This window comes from Procambarus clarkii, chromosome 50, assembly GCF_040958095.1.
Source record: "Procambarus clarkii isolate CNS0578487 chromosome 50, FALCON_Pclarkii_2.0, whole genome shotgun sequence".
In the NCBI taxonomy this organism is placed as follows: Eukaryota; Metazoa; Arthropoda; class Malacostraca; order Decapoda; family Cambaridae; genus Procambarus; species Procambarus clarkii.
This window is the reverse complement of record NC_091199.1, coordinates 18,719,021-18,745,868: the sequence shown is the minus strand read 5'-3', so window position 1 is coordinate 18,745,868 and position 26,848 is coordinate 18,719,021. Positions and strand designations below refer to the sequence as shown.

The window sequence follows — 26,848 nt, the reverse complement described above, 5'->3', positions numbered from 1 at the left end:
GCAACTTAAATTAATTAATAAGAAGTCTAGAGTCAATACTAGAGGTCTTTTTGACCAAGTCTTATATTCAGAAGACCTTCATCACACAAAACTTTGTTGAACAGCTGAAATTAAAAATCAACTATCAAATCAACTATCAATCAAAACTATCAACCAAGTGAAACTAAACATCTCTGGTTTCTTGGCAAATAGTGGACCTCGTGATTACCAAGTAGTCAAGTTACTGGTACGACTCGGATCTTCTACCAACTCAATACAAGCTGTAGTAGAGAATAAGCTTCTTTCAGACCTGCAGGTCACAGGGCTTGATCACACTGTAAAATATCTCAGACGTAACTGCATGAGGCTAGCGGATTACAAAACCAGCGCTGAATGTAATGAAACGCCATTTTCTGGGTGAGTCCCGGAGGCTCCCTGAAGCTATCCATGGCTGATATGGATACCCTAACTATTTTGCATCGGTCAATGTGGGTAGAGTTCTAGCCTACTAGGGGCAACGACCCAGAACCTGGCCCTCTCACAGAGGCACGGGGGAGCAATGGCCAATAGAAAGGCACATGTGATTTGGAGCATTCTGTATCTGCCATCGACCGGGACAGGCACCCAGAAAGGTAAGCACCACAAAACAAACCCCTATTCTGGTTAACAACGAAAATTGACAAACCAGTGGGCAGAATTCCCAAAAAGAAAAACGAGCAAACAAGCATGACATCACATGAGCCGCGACTCATGTCTGCGCAGCTCCTCCCTCCCCAGGAGGGAGAAGGAGGAGCCCCAGACCTCCGAACTGGTGATCCTCGCCCCAGTTTACAGGCTGGATATCAAAAACCGCGAAAAACCGCTGACTGGACGGCGGGAGGGATGCATGGGAGCCTCCGGGACTCACCCAGAAAATGGCATTTCATTACATTCAACGCTGGTTTTCTGGGGGGAGCCCTTACGGCTCCCTGGACCTACCTCACCAAAGACTACCAAAGAAAACCAAGGGGACTTACCCGGGAGGCGGTCGGCGCTTCACTCCTCAATGCGAAGACGAGAAAACGGGCTGCATTCGCCGACCTAAAGCAACACAGGTCCGACTGGGCCCAGAAACGTTCACAAAGTAGCATGCAGATAGGACCCCTGTTCGACCGCCAAAATCCCCCAAAAGCCCGAGTGTCAGCCCAAGACATATTACGGAAGACCGCAGCAAGTGCAGCAAACTTACGAACGTCATGGGCACGGGAATAGACCGCAGGCTGGCTGGATTTAATAACCCTGCGGACGAGCTGAGAGACCCGAACCTGCGAACCGGGAAGAAGGGAAACCGGATCAACCCAAAGCGCGTCCCCGGACACAGAAGCCGTGGCATGCAGATAACGGCGAAGGGCCGCACCCGGACACAACACATGGTGAACCCCTGGCCTGACAAACCAAGCATCCACAACCCAAGGACCCCTCCAGAAAGCAGCAGTCTCATTCTTCGCCAGAAAAGAGAGAGACGGCTGCAGACAAACCTACCGAAGACCACGACCAAAGGAACAAAAACCTCTGCGCCGGAAAAGAGCATGAAGCTCTACCACATGACCCCCAGAGGCTAATGCCAACAGAAAAAGAGCCTTAGGAAAAATCTTGAACCGAAGGAGCCACAACACACCGAGGAGAAGAAGAAAGATAGGAGAGCACTCTGCCCAAGGACCAGGACGGCTCAGGCGGCACATGAGCAGGCCGGAGGTGAAACAACGCCCTAGACAGCTTGCAAAACGGCGAGAAGTAACATCAATACCGAAAGCAAGCTGCAGCGGCTCCGCCAGCGCCGCATGATACGAGGCGACAGTATTAGGCATCAGAAGACGGTCCTGAAACAACCAAGAGAGAAAAGACAACACCACCCAAACCGAAAGCGAGGAACAACAACGAAGGGTCAAAAAGAACCGGAAGGACCGCCAGGAAACTTCATACTGCCGCCGAGAGGAAACTCGCAGGTGAGAAACCAACAAGGAAGCCACCTGCTCACCATAAAGATGGTGATAAACACGAGTCAAAAACACGAAAATCGAAAACACAAGGAGAAGAGCGAACCAGTCACGTTCCGGACCGGCCCGATCTCCTGAAAGAGGCGGAGTCACGGAAAAACGTCCGGGTTCGAACACCGGGCAAGCAGTGCCTGAAACCACGGCTGGGCCGGCCACGACAGGGCCAAGAGGACCACTCGACCCTGGTAAGTCTCCAAGCGAGCCATGACCTGGACCAGCAGCTGAACCGGGGAAAAGAGGTACAGGAACCCGCCACCTCGACCAGTCCTGCCGAAAAGCGTCGACCCCAACGGCCTCGCAGTCGGGGAAGGGCGCCACATAAACTGGAAGACGCCTTGACAACACTGACATGAAGAGGTCCATCTCTGGGCGCCTGAACGTTCAGCAGAGCCAACTGAAGGAGATGGCGTCGACCGTCCATTCTGTGGACATGGGAACGAAACTGGACAGGCCATCCTCCAGGACGTTGGACACTCCACGGACGTGAACCGCCAGGAAAGCCAAACCCTGAGAACTCAGCAGATGAGTCACCCGAAGCGACCAACCCTAAAGAGCCAAGGACCGCATCGAACCCCCCTCGGTTCAGGCAATGAATCACCGGGGAGCAGTCCGAATGGAGCCGGATCGTCGATCCGCGGGCAACCCAAACTCTCCAAAGTGCAAACCACACCGCTGCGAACTCCCGCACCGTGCTGTGGACCCGACGGAAGGATGGACCTCACCGCCCCTGGCCGGCCTGGTGAGCACTGGTCACAAAACCCCAGCCAAGAGACGACGCATCAGCCAAGGCACTGAACCCTGAAAAACCCAAAGAGGAAGCCGGCGACCCAGCAGCCGACACAAAGCCCCCGGGGTCGGACCCAGCGATTGCGAGAGAGGCAGAAGGAACATCCCCCAAAGGAATCAGAGCAGCCGATGAAGCCAAACCCGATCAGGCAGGTAGACAAACATCGCGAAGTTCAGGCTCCCGCACAAACCCTCAAGCAACTGCCAGGTGACCCGGGAGCCCCCCAAAAACAGACACAGGCGAGACTGCAGCCGAAGGAGAGACTCCAGAGAAAGAGACAAGGAAGCGGTTCTAGAGTCCCACACAAGACCCAGCCAGGACCGAACCTGGGAGGGCACCAGACGGGATTTCCGCCAGTTCACCAGGAACCCAAACCCGGCGAGCAGGGAAAGCACCAAATCCCTGGCGAGCAGAAACACGGACCGACTGGGAGCCCAAACCAGCCAGTCGTCGAGGTAAGCCAACCCCGAACACCTAACAGATGCAGACAGGCCACCACAACCTGGGCAAGGCGTGTGAGCACGCGAGGTGCCAGGTTCAACCCGAAAGGGAGACAATGAAAGCGGTAGCACTGACGCCCCACAACAAAACCGAGCCAGTCCCAGAGCCCCACATGAATAGGGACATGCCAATACGCGTCCTTAAGGTCCAGGGACATCATCCAAGCCCCCGGCTCCAACAGAAGCCGGACCTGGGACAGAGTGGTCATCCAAAACGAGGGGCAAGAAACCCAAGGGTTCAGACGGGACAAGTCCAGAATGAACCGCAGATCCGCACAGTCCCGTTTCGGAACTGGAAACTGGCGGGAAACCCACCTGAGGGACGGTGTCGTTTCGACCACGCCCAAGCATACCCCTCCAAGATGACCTGACGGAACGCAGGAGAGGAATCCTGCCCCATCAGCCCTGAACCCCCTGTAGGAGGAGGAGCCACCCAACGCCACTGCAGGCCGCGAGAAACGACCCAAGAAGTCCCCAAATCGTGAGACCAGGCGTGAGCGAACAGAGTCAGCCTCCCCCCCATTACCCAGTCAATGGGGCGAACCGCGAAAGGGCCGCTGCCCCTCACGAGAACCCGACCTGTGCACAGAGCGAACACCGCGCTGATCAGGCACAGGCAGCACCGGCACTGAACCCGACAACTGTGGTCCACCCCGACTAACGGAACTGCGAGCTCTGGTACGACCCCCACCGGGAAGGAACACCCCGGTTTCCCCGGAGCACCACCAACTCAGACATAGGGCGGCAAGATGAAGAAGTCGCCTCAATATAATGCTCAACCGCAGAAGCCTCAACAAGCAGAGGACAAAAGGGAGAAGACAACCTAAGAACCAGGGCCCAAGCGGATTCCAAAGATGAAGCAAGCACCGCCTGACGACACGCAAAAAGCGCAGCGAAAAACCGCAGCAACGCCTCCCGCAGGATCGGCGCAAAGAGCTTCAACATGGCAGACGACGCCCGAGCAGCCAAGGCCGAGGCGTCAGACTCAGGAACGGCCCCAAGCACCTCAACATCCTCCACAAGCCTATCCGAAGACAGCTCCAGGAGGGAAAAGAATCACAGGACCGAAGCCAAAAAGGCACGAGCGCACAAATCCTTCGCCACCAGAGCAGCCGACAGGGATGGAACCTGGACATGAAGCTGCACCGCGCCAACATCCCGCAGAACAGCAAGAGCGAAAAGACACTCATTAAGGTGCTCAAAATCGACCCCCAGGTAAACCTGGACTACCGTCAACGCCTCACGCCACTCAAACGTGCGGGTCTGACAGAACGAGTTCCAAGCAGTCAGCGAAAACAAGGGGCAGTCTGCAAGCCAGGACGACCCCAGAACCTCATAACGCACCCAGTAATTGCACGGCGATCCAAACCTGAATGAAGACGGATCCATTATGGAGTCATACTCTGGGTCATACAGGAGGTAAGCCGCAAATGCCGACCGCACCTCAGGCAGAGAGATACGGGTAGCAGAAAACCTCTGGAACGACGGAACCGAAGAATCCACAGGGACACGGAACCGAACCCGGGGAGGAGCAGAACTCAAATCCAAATCGTACACAGAGGGGGGAAAGGAAAACACTACTCCTTGCAACAGTAAGCCCCGCACAGAAGGACAGAAAATCCAGGCTGGGTCCAATGGAGCCCAAGGCCCCCAAGTCAGCTCCTCCCCAACCCCAGGAGCCTCTACACCATGCCCCGGGGCCGAACCAACCTACGAAGCCCCGTCCTCACAAGAAAAAGCCGGGGCAGCCAAAAGAGCCAGAAGAGAAGGGGCCCACTGGTCAGACCCTGGAGCATTGGCTGGAGGAACAGACTCGAATGCCTCCGTAGCCACCCTGGACAGGGCAACCCCTAAAACTGCCCGAGTCTCAGAGACCTCTAAACCCCACCCCGACCCCGAAGCCTTCAGACGCTTAGGGGCCGGAAGCAGGGGGGGGGGGGGACAGAATGAACCACTGAAGGGGAAGAACAAGGAGGCGCAGACGGAACCAAGGCTGAAGCGACCAACACCCCCAAGTCCGGGTCCCTATACATAAAGCGGGGCAGCTTCGGGGCATCCGGGAAGCGACAACCCAAGCTCGTTGCAACAACCTAAACCTACCTTGCAATGCACGAGCTGCCTGCACCCAAAGTAAATCATCAGCAGACTGGGTGAATTGAGTCACGAACAAGCAACACAGCTCGCAGGACTCAGGGTCAAATGTGTCACCGACCCAACAGGCAGCATGACGGAGGCAAAATCAATGAGAGTCACCTTGAGACAAGGGGACAGAGCAACCCTCAAACTCGCACACAGCGAGAGGGGACGCAAGGGTCTCCTCCATCGGACCCGAAAGCCCCCGCAGGGTTTCCCAGGGCCCATAGACTGGGTCTGCTAAGGGTTATCCCAGGCAGGGCACTGCTAACCAGCGCCCCAAACTACCAAACAAACTGCTAAAAGCTGAACCCACAGGATGTGTCCACTCGCTAGGGCGAAGCAGGGGGTGCCACCACACAAACGACACTAATATAAGGGGAATGGAAAAACACAAGGCAGACCAAGACAAGGAAGGCAAACAAAAAGAAAAGAAAAACCACCCAAGTAGACAATGTACCCAGTGGGAACAGAGCCGGCCGGTATTATAGGTGAAAACTAGCTATGCAGTACCCTGCGCCCCACCAGGGCTATAACTACCACTAACCCCAAGGTAAACAAGGGAGGAAAACCCCAAACACTCGAGGCGGCCAAACGCCAAGCAGCGAAAAGCCAACAGAGGTAGACCCAAGGCGACTTGTGGAAGACAACCCCCAAGCCCCAAGGGCGGTACTTACAGGGCACTGAGGGAAGGTGACCCTAAGCACATGCAGCCTGAGTACCTGAAAATACTTCTCCCAGCTCACACGACCACCATAAGAGCGGCGCTGAAAACAAGTCACAGCACTGAGACAAGACTGGAGCCACACGACCATGCACGATCCCATCAGACGAGGAACTGGAGGATCGCCGGCTCGGGGGTTTGGGGCTCCCCCTTCCCCCTCCTGGGGAGGAAGGGATCTGTGCAGACATGCGGCGCGGCTCGTGTGACGTCATGCTTGTTTGCTCGTTTTTCTTTGGGGAGTTCTGTCCACTCATTTGTCAATTTCTGTTGTTAACCAGAATAGGGGTTTGTTTTGTGGCACTTACCTTTCTGGGTGCCTGTCCCGGTCGATGGCAGATATAGAATGCTCCAAGTCACATGTGCATTTCTATGGGCCATTGCTCCCCATGCCTCTGTGAGAGGGCCAGGTTCTGGCTCGTGGTCCTTGGTAGGCTAGAACTCCACCCACATCGACTGATGCAAAATAGTTAGAGTATCCATATCAGCCATGGATAGCTCCAGGGAGCCGTAGGGGCTCCTTCCAGAAAATAAATTTTGACGCCTCACAGACGTTGGTATCCTTATTGGAGCCGACTATTATTACAGATTTATTACAGGATGCACCCGACAACTTGGAATGAATTTGTTGTCATCTGCTGTAGGCAAATTGCTGACTGGACCGGTGCTTTTCCAACAAAAATCTGTCAATTACCAAACAATTCAATAGTGGCGTGACTAGGCTTGGAAAAGTCACCCATACATATCAGAGACATATCTGAAGATAATGAGTCTGATCCATCTGTATTTAAATTATGGGATCTAGACTCTTTAGGTATTGTCCCTTGATAAACAAACTCCTGATGATACATGGACTTACCAGCAATATCTGGACACAGTTGTCTATAAAGACAAACAATACTGGGTGAGACTCCCATGGAAGTTGAATCATCCACAACTTCCAGTTAATTATATCATGGCAGCCTCTCAATTAAAGTCTTAATTAATATGGCTGCAGAAACAGACTGATAAATTAACCATGTATCACCAATTAATCCAATAACAACTCGACAGTAAATTTATTGAAGTTGTTGATAATGATGACCATAAAACAAGTCACTATTTACCCCATAACGCTGTAATGAAAGATTCAGTGACGACACCAATACGAATAGTCTTCAACTGCAGTGCCAAAGTAAAGGCAAACAGCGTGTCCTTGAATGAGTGTCTCCAAATGGGACCTAGCCTAACACAAAGGCTACACGACGTATTATTACGATTCAGTACTGGTATTTTCGCTTATACTGCAGATATCAGTAAAGCTTTCCTTAGAGTAGGCTTACAAGAAAAGGATCGTGAATATACCAAATTTCTCTGGATCAAGGATCCACTGGATCCTAACAGTGCCATCATTACCTACAGGTTTGCCTCTGTGCTATTCGGGGCGACCTCTTCACCGTTTCTATTTCAAGCAACGTTACATACACATTTGAAGAAGTCGAATACCCCTTACAAAGCCGAAATTAGTGGCAACTTGAATGTAGACAACTTCCAGGGAACAACTAATGACAAAATTAAATTGGTAGAAATTTATCATGAGTCTAATCGTGAGTTGCTCAGAGCCAATGTGCCACTGCAATCATGGGCCTCAAACAACAAACAATTAAACCAGATAATCGAGAAAGAATTTCAAGATTATCAGGTACCTAATCAATTAAAAGTTCTGGGCATGGAATGGAACACAGTTACCGACGAGATGAATGTCAGGTCAGTACAAACAAATAATTCACCCCTCACCATGAGAAAATTGCTTTCGTATGTCAGTCAACCATTTGACCCTTTTAGCTTACTGAGCCCTATTTTAATAAAGGGCAAACTCCTCGTGCAAGAATGCTGGCAGAAAAATATGGGATGGGATGATCAGTTGCCAATTAAGTTGCAAGATAAATGGCAAACACTCACAACGGATCTCAATCAATTAGGTGTGTTGAAATTTCCTCGTAATACTTTAGGACAAAACTTACCCACCAATTTGCACGTTTTTTGCGATGCCTCTGTTAAAGCGTACGGCGCTGCAGCTTACTTAGTCAATAATACACAATCATTTTTATTCACATCGAAAGCAAGAGTTGCTCCAATCAAGAGATCTTTACCTCAAATGGAGTTGACTGCATTGCTAGTGGGAGTAAGATTGGCTCATTGCCTAACCAAGACTCTCAATAATATTCGTTTTGGTGAGATCGTAGTGTGGTCAGACAATGAGGCAGTCTTACAATGGGTAAGAAACAATAACAACAAAACTCCCTATGTCAGCAATCGTGTTAGGGAAATACATGAATTATCTGCTGGATATAAACTTAGACATGTTCCTACCAAGGACAATCCAGCCGATTACATTTCAAGAGGTTTATCATTAAAACAGCTGATCAAGTCTCAGATGTGGTTTAATGGACTTTCATGGCTTGTTAGTGGGCAGTGGCCCAAACAGAAGTCGCAAGTCATAGTGACCAATATCACTACACCCATGACAGACCCAGAACCTCATCAGATCTTAGCTATTAACCCTCATAATTATTCCAACTTGAGTAAGTTACTAAGAGTAACAGCACATGCATTTAATTTTCTTGATAAGATAGGAATTAGGCATAGATTTCCCAGTACTATCCTCTACTGGATCAAACGTGCACAACAGGAGACATATGGAGTGAATATGAAAATCTTCCAGACAAAATAACTAAGTCTCTAGGCATCTGGTATGATGCCAACACTTACAATATATTGAGGTGTGGAGGATGTCTGCTTCATGCAGAAAAATAATTTGGATACTAAAAATCCAATATTTATACCACGTCACCACATTATCACAAAACTTCTAGTTTTACACCACCATCAATATGGTACTTTACATGGTAGGGTGTTAGACACTCTCACCGTCCTTCGACAGAAATATTGGCTTCCCCAAGGTCGTCAAACTGTCAAATTACTTATTAAGTCTTGTGTAATCTGCAGGAGTTACGACGCTCGAGTGTGTCCTTACCCAGAACCTCCACCACTCCCTAGGGAGAGAGTAGTCCACCTTTGTCCCTTTGAGACCACTGGTGTAGATTACACAGGAGCCTTACTTCTCACTGGCACTCCAGATAAGGTACCAGTGAAAGCATATATTTGCCTCTTCACGTGTGCAACCACACAAGGCGTACACTCAGAAGTGACTTCTGACATGAGTGCAGAAGCCTTTATCCAAGCCTTTCGTAGATTTGCGGCACGCAGATCCTGGCCCAAGCTAATGATTTCCGACAATGAATCAAATTTTGTGGCTGGAGAAGCCTGCCTACGAGAGATATGGAATCACCCCAGAAGTGCAGTCTGTATTACAAAGAAGACAGTGACATTGGAAATTTATACCTCCCAGAGCACCCTGGCAAGGTGGTTTCTTCGAACGCCTGATAGGGACTGTCAAGAAATGTTTAAGGAAGACCTTGCATCGACAAAAAATTAGTTTCCTTGAATTACAAACACTCGTCGTAGAAACTGAGGCGCGAGTCAACAACCGCCCCCTGACTTACCTTTCAGATGACTTCTCTCAGAGAGAACCCCTGAGTCCCTCACATTTAATACATGGAAGTCTCCTGAGCCCTCTAATATCTTTAACAGAAGAGGATCCGGTTGACCCTTCACATGTGACTAGGAGTGACTAGTAGTGAAAAGTTATCAACATCTATCAAGGGTAGTCGAGAAGTGGAATGAAGTGTGGACTCGAGAGTACCTGACAGCTCAAAGGGAATACCATTATGGAGCTTCGAGCCCCTATAACAAAGTCCAACTAAAACCAGGAGACCTAGAGTTGATCGACAGTGATGGCTCCAGGTCAGAGTGGCACATGTGGGGAATTCTGGCTCCAGTATAATACTAATAAAATGTATAATTTTAAGAATGCAAAATAATGATTAATTCTAAGATAGCACGAAGGACCAGAATGAGTAATGAAATGAGAAAATCAGTGACTTATAGATCTATGATTATATGTGAATAAATTCTATTAAGCAATGACTGTAAATTAGATAATTCTAGAGCCAGCCTCCCATGACACATTTTGGGGGGTATTCAATGAGATTAATCTATGTGTAACATATATTATGCAATAATAATAATAAGTATAATCTTATCTATGTGCACACACATAGATAATGAGTAAATTATGTAATTCAAGAAATACTACTGCAATGTGAAGATTTATAATGCATAAAAGGCAGTATCAGATATATATATATATATATATATATATATATATATATATATATATATATATATATATATATATATATATATATATATATATATATATATATATATATATATATATATATATATTTATTTATTTATATATATATATATATATATATATATATATGCAACAATGATCACAAAAACACTGATCCAAGTATGCAGAATAACCACATATGAAAAATAGAAACTGCTTAACGCGTTTTCGGCTAATTCGCCTTCATCAGAGCAAAGTAGAATGAAGATAAGATTGCTGATCAGACCTTTATATCCGCCTGGGCAGATCACCTGACCACCAAAAATAAGTGGAGGAAAGGAATTATAAGAAAGAAGGTAACTGCAGAAGGCCTATTGGCCCATACAAGGCAGCTCCTATTAATATCTCCAAGTGCCATACGTGTTTAAATGATTGCTATATTGTTTTGACGTGCTATATTGAGGCTTAAATAGGGATCCAACTTGTACATACCGGGGCTCACATTAAGGCTGTTGTTACAATGTTTGATCAGAGCAGACTCGATCACGTTTCGTTCAACAAAATCCTTACTTTTAACAATACATTTTGCCCCTGTGAAGTCGATAGAATGATTACATAAACTGGAATGTAAATACAATGCACTGGATTGCTGGGCTGTACGAATAGCGTATGAATGCTGTTTTAAACGCGAGGAAAGAGATTTACCTGTCTGGCCGATGTAAACACATGCACACTCATTACAAGGGATAATCCCTTGTAATGAGTGTGCATGTGTTTTTAATTCGGCTGTAGTGTCCTTCGTTGGACAAGTAGATGGGGTCGCCATGGGTTCTCCCCTAGGTGTCCTGTTTGCAAACTTCTACATGGGTACCATCGAGCAAAAAGTCTTAGTCGACATGAACTTGAAACCGGCCATATACTGCAGGTATGTTGACGACATTTTTACACAGGTACCTGATGTCAGACATCTGCAGGAGCTGAAGGAGGCATTTGAGCAGAGTTCCGTGCTGCGTTTCACTTACGAGACGGAAAAGGATGGGAAGCTGCCTTTTCTAGATGTAACAGTCATGGAAAAGGGCGGAGGTTTCCACACTGCAGTCTACACTAAGGAAACAAACATAGGAATGTGCCTAAATGCCAACAGCGACTGCCCTGACAGGTACAAGAGGAGTGTTGTTAACGCATACGTCGACCGTGCTCTCAGCCACAGCTCAGAATGGAAGCAAGTCGACGAAGAACTCTGTAGGGTAAGGCAGGTCCTAGTCAATAACGGCTTCTCCAATGGTTTCATCGAAGACATCATAAGAAGGAAAGTGAAAAGCCATGCAACCTCCGAAGAGACAACTAACACAACACCTATACCCCCTATTAGACTATTTTACAGGAACTTCTTTTCCACAGCTCATAAAACGGAGGAAAGGGTCCTGAAAGATATTGTTAATAGAAACGTTATCCCTACAGACAAAAATCAGAGGATACAACTGACGATTTACTATAAAACCAGAAAAACGGCCAGCCTACTCATGAGAAACTCTCCAGACACAAAACAGAACGCTTTAAAAGAGACTAACGTCGTCTATGCCTTCAAATGCCCACTTGGGGACTGTAAGCTCCAAAAAAAACAGTATATAGGCAAGACAACAACATCTCTTTCTAGGCGTTTAACGATGCATAAGCAACAGGGCTCCATTAAGGAACATATAATCTCTTCCCATAACCAAACCATCGCCAGAGAAATCCTAGTAAACAACACAGAAATCATCGATAGATACAGCGATAGCAGGCGGCTTGACGTTTGCGAGGCACTACACATCAAGAAGTCAACACCAGCAATCAACAGCCAATTATTGCACAACTATATTCTACCCACCTCAAGACTCCGCTCCAATATAGAAGCATCAAGAAATATGGACCAATAGGCTTTCTACAAACACTTCTATTCAATACCCATTGTTTCTGTTCTGTCTTGTGTTGATACTTTTAATACCCTATTAATATCCCCTATTGTTCTGTCTTGTGTTAATGCCACATCACCCTTCCCACCTCACTCAAATGTAGATATAAAATCAGAGAAACGCAAGTTCTAATCAGTTGTGTATTTGTGAAGTCTTTGAAAATGTAATAAGTTTTACGAAACGCGCCTGTGTCGCGTCAGACTAGAAATAAAAATGAATTTTGGAGAAGTGATTTTTGATTTACCTCCAACAGTGAAGCGTAATGTACGAAAGATTGAGAAAATTCGTGTTAGAATTATTAATCTTACTTTTTCGGTCATATTTAATAATATATATATATATATATATATATATATATATATATATATATATATATATATATATATATATATATATATATATATATATATATATATATACATATATATACATGGACTCTGAATAATAAGGTAATATCTACAATGAAAACTGATTAAATCTCAGCTGTGACAGAGGGACGTAGATGCAGTCCACTGTACGCCAGTCTGGAAACAGTTTGAAATAGTGATACTTGGAGCACGTGAGGTTATGGCGGTCACACGCTTCCTCAAGGGTGTTGCACCATGCTGCAATAATGATAATTCCATAATTTCCACCCCAAACCAGTATTCACACACATATAAGGTAATATCTAAATATTTGGAGGGGAAAGAGCTGTACTTACATGGGATTATTTTTTACGCCCGCAGCATAACGACATGGCACCTACATGATCTTATTTAAGAGCTCGTTAAATAGAACAAATGAGGTAAAAATGCCTGCTGAACTGGTGTCCGTGATTCAGGTAAGCTGCGTCCTCAATCCAGCATCTAGGGATGTAAGGATGCCGTCAGGATGGTAAGATTTGTTGGACCGCTTCGGAACACCTTCACGCTTGTTGATCGAATATGGCGAGAGTCCTCTCTCCTCTCTTCCCCAAAGTTGCGCATGCGCAAAAGCTCACCGTGAGGGTTCGAGCATAAATTATATTTATTTATTAAAGCTAAATAGGGAAGGGGGCGTTTATGAACACTCTTGATGATTTCGATAAATTCTTTAAGTGGTGATGTTTTGATTCTCACAGTGCACGTCAGTTAATGTAGACGGCACAAATAAAACAATACGGGCTTGGTGGTGGAAATTATGTTAGATTATGAAATGATTTACTGGAACAGCGATTAAGCTGGGTAAAGAAATTCCAGTAAACTATTGTATACTAAAAGTAAACCTATTACTAAATTATTATTCCTAATAAAGGAAAGTAAATGGTTACATTGGTGTTAAATCTACTGGTATGTGGAAATTTTATCTCCTTGCTTGGCTGACGCAACACTACACAATTCTAGGAGAAATTAAATGATGTTCCACAACCTAATACAGTAAATTCTACAATACTAAACTACATATTAGTAGTGTTAGTTAATTATTACGCCTAATACAGGAAATACATCCTGTTGTATTAAGGATTAGTAAATGAATATTAGATGTGTATGAAGCCTAATATAGGAAATACATCCTGTTGTATTAGGGATGAGAATAACTGTTTGAAATTTCCAACATAATTCCGGGGCGGGAAATTACGGGTCGTAGTTCAATGTTAAGTACTAACGTACCTATTCCCTTTCCATGAAATTACATTCTTATATGTTAGTAGGTTAGTATGTACATAACTAATGTCCCGGATCTGTGTGACAGGTATGATCCGTTATCACGTGGTACATCTGTGTAATGATTAATTATTTTATATGCCTCTTTAAGATCAAGGAGATACTGAATCTACAGTGAGATTAGTGTCTAGGGTCGCAGTAACATGTAACTAGATGAGTTACTAGACACTAACTGATCACTGCAGACTCACAAATCACCTCAACATCAAATGAGAACTTCTAAGTGTTTATACAAGATTAAATTTAGCCTAATGTGCAGTTCTTGCTGCTCAAGTATTTCAGGCTATGCAATGATAATAACTAAATTCCTAACCTAGCTAAATTCTTGATAAAATAGAGAACGGAGCATCTGAGCATCAGTCTCTATAAATGCAGTCAGTGGTATGCTTTAGTGAGTACAGATTTAACTTTCATTCAGCTGACCTTAACTAATGTCCCTAATCTATTTAAGTAGAGGGTAAATGCGAATTATATACATTAGGCTACAGTGCTATAACTTCTCTGGAAGTATAACTAAACACATATAGCAACCTAAAGATTCTAAATGAGTAATAAACCTATTCGGATTATATACATTAAGTTACAGTACTATAACTCTCTGGTGCTATTATTAAGTACATGATAACTTACATAAAGACTGAATGTGGTCAATTATTACTGTCAAGAATAGTTCTGGGTCTACAGTGGGTCAATGACATGTGTCTCTGTGACATGAACCGGTTTAGGCTACTAGTCACTGATTTATTCACTGAGATCCATAGAAACTAACTCGGCTAGTAATACCTGTACCAGACTCAATCTGGAAAAAGATAAGACGAGTTTATTCTATTATGAGAAACAATTTGTTACACTTCTAATAGTCTTCCGGTAAGTGTTCACTTACAAATTCAATTTTGCTTGCGCTAAGATACTTCTCTAAACTGTCTCTAAGATGCTTGTGGGCAGAGACAAGAAAGCAGAAGGAGCTTAAACAAAACTGATACAACCCTGCAGGTGTATCATATTAAATGAATTACTAAATCCTAGTCCAGACGACTTGATATAAATGCAGTCTTCTCTGGAAGACTTACCTAAAATACTATAAATGCTTTCTTCTCCAGAAGACTTACCTAAGGTATGATAAATACGATAAGATGTTATGAAATGCTATGAAGACTGAATGTGGTCAATTATTACTGTCGAGAATAGTTCTGGTTCAACAGTGGGGTCAATGGTATTTGTCGCGGTGACCTGCAGCCAATTCTTAGGCTACTGACCACTGATTTATCCACTGATATCCATAGAAACTAACTCGGCTAGTACTAATTGTACACACTCAATCTGGAATTAATGTTGGTTGTCAGCTGGCATAGGCTTCTTCAGGTTCAAGACTCTACCTGTAAGTAAGTAGCCTCCTGCTGAATTCAACAAGTTCATTCCATGCTGGCTTGTAGTTCCAGTAATGAACTGATAATAATGGTCTGCTCCTACTAATAGATCTACATTGGTGAGGTGGTCAGACTTTATCTTGGAGTCAGCCAACTTGATTCTATTTTTCTGTAAAAATTTGGCTGTGTCCCTTAGACCTTTGACATTCATGTCAAGAGGGATGTGATTAACTACTATGGCCTTAACAGGTCGGACGTAACCGCCTAGGCGTATTAGTGGTTGTACTACTTCAAATTCTTGAGGTCCAGTATCTGCTAGGAATCCTGATATGTTCAATGTCACCTTACACAAGGGTTTAAGTTTCAGCTTGTTAGCGGCTTGTTGTGTGATAAACGTTCTCTGGGATCCCTGGTCGAATAGACCTCTTGTAATGATTCTAGAATTCTTACTATTTAATTGTAGTTGTGCAGTGGGTAATACGGCATTATTACGAGACTTGGTATTAAGCACCTTAACCTCCTGTCGCACTTTACAGCACTGCACAATGGTGGAAGTATCCTGTTCCACCTGGAGTTTTGGTGATTTAGGCCTATCAACTCCAAACAATGCTGAATGATGTTGATCCTGGTGGCACCTGTTACATATGTGTAATGGGGTGGTGCACGTATTAGGATCGTGTTGCAACAAGCACCTGGTGCACTTGTGCAATTCTTTGAGGCGCTTTATCCTAGAAACGCGATCAGGAAAGTTTTGACACTGATAAATAGTATGACTCTCTGGGCAAAAGAGACAGCATCTCCTTCCTGTAGTAGATGTAGGAGTCACTAACTTGGGTGACTTATGGACTACAGGTTTAGAAGGGCTGATAGTGTAGGTACCTACTGTAGTATTCTTACATTTTGGAGTGGAAGTAGCGATTTTAGATTTATTAGGCTGTTTGGAGGTACCTTTGGATTTGACTAGTTTATCAGTGGTTGATTTGTCAGTGTCAGATATTATTTTCTCATGAGCTCTCAGTCGATTAACTGTTATCCTTAATCCCTCGAAAATTTCAAATAAGGATAGGATATCCGTTCTAAGAAAGTCTCTAAAACAGTTGGTATACTCAACAAAATCAGATATTATGTACCTAACTCTGCTCTCATCTCTCTATATTATGCACTAATCTATCCCTATCTTAATTATGGTATCTGTGCATGGGGTTCAACCACTGCAAACCACCTCAAGTCCATCATTACCCAGCAAAAATCTGCTATCAGAATAATAACAAATTCTGCTTTCAGAAAACACTCAGCCCCCTTGTTTAACTCCCTAAACATGCTAAACATAATCTCACTCCACAAATTCTCTTGTGCCAACTACATTTACAAAACCCTGTTCTTAAATGCAAATCCTGCTCTGAAACTCTCCCTGGACAGATGTAATAGGACCCATTATCACCACACCAGAAATAAATATCGCTTTGATATCCCCAGAGTCAAACCTAATTTGTGTAAACACTCTATGCAAATAAAGGGACCCAGTCTATGGAACTCACTCCCTATTGAATTGAAAAGCTGTCCAACTTTTGCATCATTCAAAAACAATACTAAAAAGTACCTAATTTCATTTTCATAGTTTTTTACCTTTTGCTTTAAAACTGCACTGTATCTATTGCTACCCAATCTCCCAATCTTTATGTACCCAATCTGAACATCTTTATCATTGCGATCATTGCTGTCTTCTTATATGTACTGTCAATCTGCTGTATGGTATCTATTAATCTTGTTTAAATTACCAATCAAGCTGTCAATGTAATCAATCAGAGCTTTAATATACCAATGTGCTTTAATATACTAACTAATCTCTCTCATCTCATTTTTTTTCTTGCAATGTATTTGTTATCATTTTATTAATTCTGATAGAATTTACCTACTTAAAATTATCTGTTAGATTAAGGACCTGACCGAAACGCTGCGCGTACTAGTGGCTTTACAAGAGTGCAATTACTGTACTATCCAATGTATTCTCACAAACCCAATGTACCTTCTTGTATATAAATAAATAAATAAAAATAAATAAAATAAATAATGGGAACAGATGGATGCTAGAATCCATCAGATTTGGCAAACCAGTTTGTCCTTTTTGTTTTTGTGATCAGATTTAATGATAAGGTACGACAATTTGTCGTTATGACCTGAGCCCATTAAAACAAACTCATAAGTTTCATTCCCTTTGTCTCTAAACACTAAATGTTGTGAATTCGTGTGGAACTATATGTTTAAATAGAATTTACATGCAAATTGTCTTTCAGCTGCAGTTCAAGAGCAAAGGAGATGATAAACTTCCATGCCGATCATGAGTTCCGAGTGTAACCTGCCTGGATAAGTTTTGGAGACGGGTTCACAGGACGCTTGCTACTGTCTAGTAAAACAGCAAAGCTGTTTTTAATCTAGTTGTAAATAGTAATCAATAATATTCAATGATTTATTATTATTACGTGTTTAAATTTTTATATACACGCTTATTACTTATTATCTAAATTTACCCCCTAGGTTTGTGTCTAAAGTCTGCTCTATAATATATTTTATTTACAGTCCATTTATTATGCATTGATAGATTTCGGTTACATTTAATATAAGAGATCTATAGGTATTGGTTCTCTAATTTATTTATTTATTAAGAATGGTCCTTCGAATTTATGAGATTTATTATCATTACACTGGAGCCAGATTTCCCCACAGGGATGGTAGATATGCACAGGAAAGGTGGTGAAGGAGAGGGAAGGTGGTGAAGGAGAGGGAAGGTGGTGAAGGAGAGGGAAGGTGGTGAAGGAGAGGAAAGGGGGGTGATGGAGAGTGAAGGTGGTGAAGGAGAGGGAAAGTGGTAATGGAGAGGGAAGGTGGTGAAGGAGAGGGAAGATGGTGATGGAATGGGAAGATGGTGATAGAGAGGGAATGTGGTGATAGAGAGGGAATGTGGTGATGGAGAGGAGATGGTGGTGATAGAAAGTGAAGCTGGTGATGGATAGGAAAGATGATGAAGGACAAGGAATGTGGTGAAGAAGAGGGAAGGTGGTGAAGGAGAGGGAAGGTGGTGAAGGAGAGGGAAGATGGTGATGGAGAGGGAAGGTGGTGAAGGAGAGGGAAGATGGTGATGGAGAGGGAAGGTGGTGAAGGAGAGGGAAGGGGGTAAAGGAGAAGGAAGATGGTGAAGGAGAAGGAAGATGGTGAAGGAGAAGGAAGGTGGTGAAGGAGAAGGAAGGTGGTGAGGGAGAAGGAAGGTGGTGAAGGAGAGGGAAGGGGGTAAAGGAGAAGGAAGATGGTGAAGGAGAAGGAAGATGGTGAAGGAGAAGGAAGGTGGTGAGGGAGAAGGAAGGTGGTGAGGGAGAAGGAAGGTGGTGAGGGAGAAGGAAGGTGGTGAAGGAGAAGGAAGGTGGTGAAGGAGAGGGAAGGGGGTAAAGGAGAGGGAAGATGGTGAAGGAGAAGGAAGATGGTGAAGGAGAAGGAAGGTGGTGAGGGAGAAGGAAGGTTGTGAGGGAGAAGGAAGGTGGTGAGGGAGAAGGAAGGTGGTGAAGGAGAGGGAAGATGGTGAAGGAGAAGGAAGGTGGTGAAGGAGAGGGAAGGTGGTGAGGGAGAAGGAAGGTGGTGAAGGAGAGGGAAGGTGGTGAGGGAGAAGGAAGGTGGTGAGAGAGAAGGAAGGAGGTGAGGGAGAAGGAAGGTGGTGAAGGAGAGGGAAGGTGGTGAAGGAGAGGGAAGGGGGTAAAGGAGAAGGAAGATGGTGAAGGAGAAGGAAGATGGTGAAGGAGAAGGAAGGTGGTGAAGGAGAAGGAAGGTGGTGAAGGAGAAGGAAGGTGGTGAAGGAGAGGGAAGGTGGTGAAGGAGAAGGAAGGTGGTGAAGGAGAAGGAAGGTGGTGAAGGAGAGGGAAGGTGGTGAAGGAGAGGGAAGCTGTGCCTACAGCCCTCAACCTGTCCTCTTAAAAATAACGTCGCTTTTGGCCGTTTACCCGTTTGGCTGAAAGTGGACGTAATTTGAAAATTAATAAAAAAAATGTAAATAAATTTGGTATTTTTTTCAACAACAGTAGGTTAAGGGTCCTCTGATAGGTTAAGTGGGCAAGAAATTCTCATAAAGTTTCAAATCTTTATGAAAAATGTTAATTGAAAGTTTCCTTTTCTAACCTTACCGAGTAAGCCGGACGACTCAAACAGAAAATGGGACCTTACGTCATTTTTGTGAGTCAATTTCATTTCAAATTACGTCCAAATTTGGCCAAAGCGAGCATTTGTAAGAGGACAGGTTGATGATAGTAACAGAGACGAAGATATAATTTAATGAAGATGGTTACAGTGATGAGGACAGTCATGTGTAGTGTAGATGGTTACAGTGATGAGTAGTCATGTGTAGTGTAGATGGTTACAGCGATGAGGACAGTCATGTGTAGATGGTTACTGTGATGAGGACAGTCATGTGTAGTGTAGATGGTTACAGCGATGAGGACAGTCATGTGTAGATGGTTACAGTAATGAGTAGTCATGTGTTGTGTAGATGGTTACTGTGATGAGGACTGTCGTGTGTAAATGGTTACTGTGATGAGTAGTCATGTGTAGTGTAGATGGTTACTGTGATGAGGACTGTCGTGTGTAGTGTAGATGGTTACTGTGATGAGCACAGTCATGTGTAGATGGTTACTATGATGAGGACAGTCATGTGTAGTGTAGATGGTTACTGTGATGAGCATAGTCATGTTTAGTGTAGATGGTTACTGTGATGAGCACAGTCATGTGTAGTGTAGATGGTTACTATGATGAGCACAGTCATGTGTAGTGTAGATGGCGTCCGTGTTGCAGATAGTATGTAGTGACGGGAGTTACAGTTATGATGGCTGTAACTAGTTAAGAGGGTTATAGTGAGGAAAATCGTTCGTAGGAAAGAAGGCTTCAGTGATATAGACTGTATGAAGAGAACTTTGTTACATGATGTAGATAGTGTGAAGTGAAGATAGGGAATAATTTACCCGAATAATTACGAAACTTAAACAATCTTACTTTTTCTCCATTGCATGTTGCAGTCCCTCATCGTGCGAGGCAACAAAGTAGGTACGATCAACCAGCATCTTGTTCAGAGTGGAGTTAGACTTCTTGAAGGAATCATAGAAGAGAGTTCGAAAGTAAGTAGGCATAACCACTCTGTAAATAAACAATTATAGATGATTGCAGACATTTTATTAGTTACATTAAGAAATTATCTGTTACAGTGGATCATTGGGATACATTGTTTTTAACGGGATCATTTACATATGTTTAAATTAATTCATAAAATGCAATTTCATTGTATGTGCCATTCCATTTTATAGTAACCATAAGATATGAATTGTATACATGAAATAATATTAGAATCTCGTGGTGTTTTCAGCTTGACTAAGGAGATTAAAAAGAACAGTTGTAGCGTAGCTATGATCACACTCATTACCGCTGTAAGACTCAAAGTGACTAAAACAATATTACAAATTATCAGCCCCTGAATATCTGGTGAATAAAGTAATTCTCTGTTCTTCTTTACTCAGTTGGTTAAAACCCTGATTGCTGAAGCGTTGCTATTAACAAAATATATGAGAATCCACTTACTCTCATATAGTGAGGCTCCCATTAGGGAGTTACTATAGTAAATGTTTCTCAAGAGGCTTAATTAATGTCCTTAGAACTCTTCCACTCTTTCAAGCTCTGTAACCATAGGAATCTCAGACATATTGGTCAAGCGTGCCAGATCTTTAGTAATTCTACGTATGTGCCAATAGAAAGTAAACCTCTCTTCCAAAAGTAAGAGGGAAGTGCTCGTGAAGGAGAAAACACGAAAAAAAACAGCACAATGTAATGAAACGCCATTTTCTGGGTGAGACCCGGAGGCTCCCCGGAGCTATCCGGGCTGATATGAATGTATTAGACTCTGACATCAGTCAGTTAATGGGAGTTCACAGGCCTACCAGGGACCACAAGCCAGAACCTGTCCCTCTCAGAGTCACGAGCAGCAATGGCCTATATAAACCCCCGTGGGGTTGGAAGCATTCTATGTCTGCCATCGACCGGGTCGGGCACCCAGAAAGGTAGGAGCCTAAAAAAAAACAATGTGGTTAAAAATTGCTACCGAAAGCCGAACTGTTGGACAGAACTGCCCATACGAATAACGAGGATGACGTCACAACCGTCACCGAGCCGCCATCTGCAAAACTCCCACCGCCATAAAAGTGGAAGCCCCAGATTCCCCTCGCGCCGACTATCCACCCTTCAGTTCTGAGGCTGGATGTCAAAACTCGCGAAAAACCACTGACCGGAGGGAAGGAGGGTTCCTGGGGAGCCTCCAGGTATCACCAAGCAAAGGGCGTTACATTACACTCAACGCTGATTTTCTGGGGGAAGCCCCTTCGGCTTCCCGGAGCCACTTAATCAAAGACAAAACAAGAGGGACTTACCCGGGAGTTGGTCCCCATTCGCTCCTCAACTCGAAGTCGAGACATCTGGCTTCAACCACGAACCCAATGCGACACATTGACCAGGTAGTCAATGGCCTAAAGAAACCCCTATGTGGTTGGAAGCATTCTATGTCTGCCATCGATAGGGCTGGGCACCCAGAAAGGTAGGCACACTAAAACAAACCCTATCTGGTTAAAAAGTTGCTACCGAAAGCCGAACTGTTGAGGGGAGAACTACCCAAACGAAAAACAAGCAAACGAGCATGAGGTCACAACCGTCACAGCACCGCCGTCTGCACAGCTGCACAGGCCCTAGTTCCTGACTAGGGCCAGGAACATTGACCAGGTAGTGAGCGGCCAGGACCCTGTTCGACCTCCAAAAACCTGGTGATGTTTTTGGAGGTTTTTGGTTGACGAGCTAAAGCAGCAAACTTATGAAAACCATGGGCATGAGGATAGACCGCACCCCCTAACCTCGAGCATTACCTGTCCCACAACCCTAGGAATTCGTCCTGTCCCAAGCAGTCCTGAGCAGTTTCTAAGGCTTCCCCCGCACCCCTCCTCCCCCCACCCCGACTTCCCCTGAACCCCTGGTAACTTGCCCACAGGAGGATGAGCCTACCCAAGCAGCAATGCCCACAGAACAGATTCCTACATTAGTGGGGAGGGTGGGTGAAAATGGATATAGGAAAGTAGCTTCAAGATAATGTACTCAATCATCGATGGGATAACCAACAAAGCAAGTGAACTGGCAGAAAGGGCGCAGGAAGAAAACCCAGATGTCATAGGACTCACAGAAACAAAATTGTCAGGAGTCATAATAAACGCTGTGTTTACAGAGGACATTTAGTATAGGAAAGGACATATAGTAAGGAAAGAAAGGGAAGGGAGAGGAGGAGAAGTGGCCCTGCTGATAAGGAAGGACTGGAGCTTTGAAGAGATGGAAATTCTGGGCTATGATGGATTCAGAGATTACATATCAGGAACTATGACAAGGGGTAGACTTAAGATAATAGTGGCAGTCATTTGCAACCCTTCACTAAATGAAAGAAGACTCAGACAAGAGTTCGACAGAAACAACATAGAAATCATTAATATAATAGAGAGAGAACAGCTTCAGTTGCCTGCAGGAATGGATCCAGACCCTTAATCATGGGCGATTTCAACCATGGAAAGATAGACTGGGAGAATGGGACTCTCATGGAGATGAAGATACATGGAGAGCTAAACTCTTGGAAACGACAACAAGGAACTTTCTAAGCCAACATGTCAAGGGACCCACAAGAATGAGAGGCAATAACAAACCAGCTAGACTCGACCTGATATTCACCTTGAATGATTCAGAAATAAGGGAAGTCAAATTTGAAGCCCCATAGGAATGAGTGACCACAGTGTATCGACATTTGAGTATCTGGTAGAGGTAGAGATAACCTATCCAAGTATGGGATTGGAAGGGAAAAGACTAAATTACCCAAGAGGAAAATATGACGAGATGAGGAACTCACTAATGGGAATACCATGGGAAATAGAACTCAGAGAAAAGACAGTACAGGATATGATAGATTATGTCATCTAGAAATGCCAGGAAGCTGCAGACCGGTTTATACCAACCCAAAAAGAGAGAAGTGAATAGCAACAGAAGAATCCATGGTTCTATCAGGAATGTGCGGCAGCAAAGCAATTGAGTAAAAGAACATGGAGGAACTACAGGAACAACAGAACACCAGAGAGCAGGGAGAGATACCTGAGGGCCAGAAATGAGTACCTCAGAGTGAGGAGAGAAGCAGAGTGACAGTATGAAAATGACATCGCGAGTAAAGCTAAGACCCAACCAAAACTGCTCCACAGCCACATCAAGAGGAAAACAGCAGTGAAGAAACAAGTGATGTAACTGAGAAAAGGGAAGAACATATACACAGAGAACGACAAGGAGGTGTGTGAAGAACTCGACAAGAAATTTCAAGAGGTCTTCACAATAGAATAAGGAGAAGTCCCTGCACTAAATGAGGAGGCAAACCAAGAAGACTTGGAGGAATTTGACTTCACCAGTGAGGAGGTCAAAAGGAATCTGTTGGAGCTGAAGGTGACAAAGGCTGTTGGGCCTGACAGAATCTCACCTTGGATACTGAAAGAAGGTGCAGAGGCACTAAGTGTGCCACTCTCTATGGTGTATAACAGGTCTCTGGAAACGGGAGACCTACTGGAAAGCTGGAAGACAGCTAATATAGTCCCAATATACAAAAAGGATGACAGACAAGAGGCACTGAACTATAGGCCAGTTTCCCTATCTTGTATACCATGCAAGGTGATGGAGAAGATCACGAGGAAAAGGCTCTTAGAACATCTGGAGGGAAATAGTTTTGTAACACACCACCAGCATGGGTTCAGAGATTGTAAATCGTGCGTCACAGGTCTAATAGAATTCTATGACCAAGTAACACAAATTAGGCAAGAAAGAGAAGGGTGGGCAGACTGCATTTTCTTGGACTGTCAGAAAGCCTTTGACACAGTTTCTCACAAAAGGATGTTACGAAAGTTGGAGCAACAAGCAGGAGTGAAAGGTAAGGTGCTCCAGTGGATAAGAAAGTATCTAAGCAACAGGAAGCAGTGAGTAATGGTGAGGGAAGAGGCATCAGAGTGGCGAGATGTCACAAGTGGAGTTCCACAGGGCTCTGTACTTGAACCTATCCTGTTTCTAATATATGTAAACGACCTTCCGGAGGGTATAGACTCATTCTGCTCAATGTTTGCTGATGATGCAAAAATTATGAGAAGAATAAAAACAGATGAAGATAAACAGAGACTACAGAACGACCTGGACAAACTGGTGGAATAGTCTAGAAAATGGCTACTAAAGTTCAACTCAGGAAAGTGTAAAGTAATGAAATTAGGCGAAGGAAGCAGAAGGCTGACCACAAGGTACCATCTGGGAGGTGAAATCCTGCAAGAGTCAAATAGAGAGAGAGATCTGAGGGTTGATATCACACCGAACCTGTCCCCAGAGGCTCACATCAAAAGGATATCATCAGCGGCATATGCTAGACTGGCCAACATAAGAACTGCCTTTAGAAACTTGTGTAAGGAATCGTTCAGGACCCTGTATACCACTTATGTAAAACCAATCCTGGAGTATGTAGCTCCAGCCTGGAGTCCATACCTAGTTAAACACAAGACAAAGTTAAAGAAGAGGTATGCCACCAGACTTGTCCTGGAACTGAGAGGTATGAGCTACGAGGAAAGGCTAAGGGAACTGAACCTCACATCCCTGGAAAACAGAAGAGTAAGGGAAGACATGATAACCACCTACAAAATTCTCAGGAGAATTAACAGGGTGGACAATGACAAACTCTTTAGCAAGGGTGGAATACGAACAAGGGTACACAGGTGGAAATGTAGTATCCAGATGAACCACAGAGACATTAGAAAGAGCTTTTTCAGTGTCAGAGTCGTTAACAAATGAAATGCATTAAGTAGTGATATGGTGGAGGCAGACTCCATACACAGTTTCAAATGTAGATATGATTGTGCCCAGTAAGCTCATGTATCTGTACACCGGTTGATTGACAGTTGAGAGGCGGGACCAAAGAGCCAGAGCTCAACCCCTACAAGCACAACTAGGTGAGTACAACCAGGTGAGTACAGGTGGGACACCATCAACGAAGCCACCTGCTAGCCATACAAGTGGTGATAGACCCGTGTCAGAAAGACCAGACATGAAGACTTGAGAAGATCAAACCAGCTATGTAATGGACTGGCCATATCTGCTCAAAGAGGCGGAGCTGCTGGAAGACTCTGGGTTCGGACACCGAGCAAGCAGCACCTGAAACCAAGACTGGGCCGGCCATCAAGGAGCCAACAATAATACTCTCCCTTGGTAAGTCTCCAAGCGAGCTAGGACTTGGAGCAACTGTGGAATCGGGGGGAAGAGGTACAGGTTACCCCACCTCGACCAGTTCTGCCTGAAGACAACGACCCTGACGGCCTCGCAGTTGGGAAAAGGCGCCACATATATCGGGAGATGCCAGATGTCTACCTCTTGGAGCCCGTTCGTTCGGCAGTCAGTTTAATGAGTCGGCGTCGACCGTCCATTTCGTGGTCAGGGAGAATGAATTGAGACATGCCGTCCGCCAGGACGTTGGACACTCCCCTTCCCCCACGAACGTGAACGGCCAGGAGAGCCAAACCCTGTTGGAAATTTCCAAACACCCCAAATAAACACCCCTTGACACAATAAGATAAATTGCGTTGTGTCAAGATATTAATTTAACTAACCATACTAACAGAAGTTCTAGAACATGCTAGAGACGATTGCATCAGCTGCACATGTACGCAGTGACTATTCCTTTGCCTAGCACTTGATAGAAACTCCATCTTCAACCTACTTTCATTCGCGTTTGATTATCTTAGATACAGTTTAAGTAATGATCATAGTAATCGAGAAGAATAAATTCATATATAAATTAGCATTTACCTCCTTTCATTCGTAAATTTGCACCCAAATATTGTGCCGTAACTATCAGCTGATGAGAGACACTGCACCACGCCGAAACAGTTTCGGAGCAGCTGGCAAGAGAGGCGGATGCATCACTTCGTTTTTCATATAGATGCCATATTTGAGCTTATAGCCGCAGAATTGTGTCATTCGATGATGCAAATTGTGCAGCAGAATCGTGGCATTGGATGGATTGCCTCATATCAAGTTGTCGCATTCTCCAAGGACGTATCCCAGTTGAATTATATTGTATTTACTTGTTGTGAGCTCATTACATTGAAATTTCAACCAGGTTATGAGGCATGATTAACAACAAACCCCAGTAAGTCTCTCTCTTTTCATTAGGTATCATTTCCTGCGTTATAAAGCTAATATTGAAGGCTGTTGCAGTTGGTACATTGTATTACTCCGGCAGATCTACGTTGGTGATGTGAGAGAGGGTTCGACCGGTTCCAACACGTTGGAGTTCAGGGCTTGAGTACAGGACGCAGTGTCCACGGAGTC

The 26,848-nt window shown here is 44.6% G+C and overlaps 1 protein-coding gene across 1 annotated transcript in view; it reads right to left on the bottom strand.

The window, feature by feature from the left end:
• LOC123772742 (uncharacterized) overlaps window positions 1-26,848 on the bottom strand; it is a 192,766-nt gene that overhangs the window by 52,317 nt on the left and 113,601 nt on the right. The window contains exon 9 of the mRNA XM_069303692.1: window positions 20,432-20,572. Coding sequence (XP_069159793.1) covers window positions 20,432-20,572 — 141 coding nt within the window. The remainder of the gene's footprint in view (window positions 1-20,431; window positions 20,573-26,848) is intronic.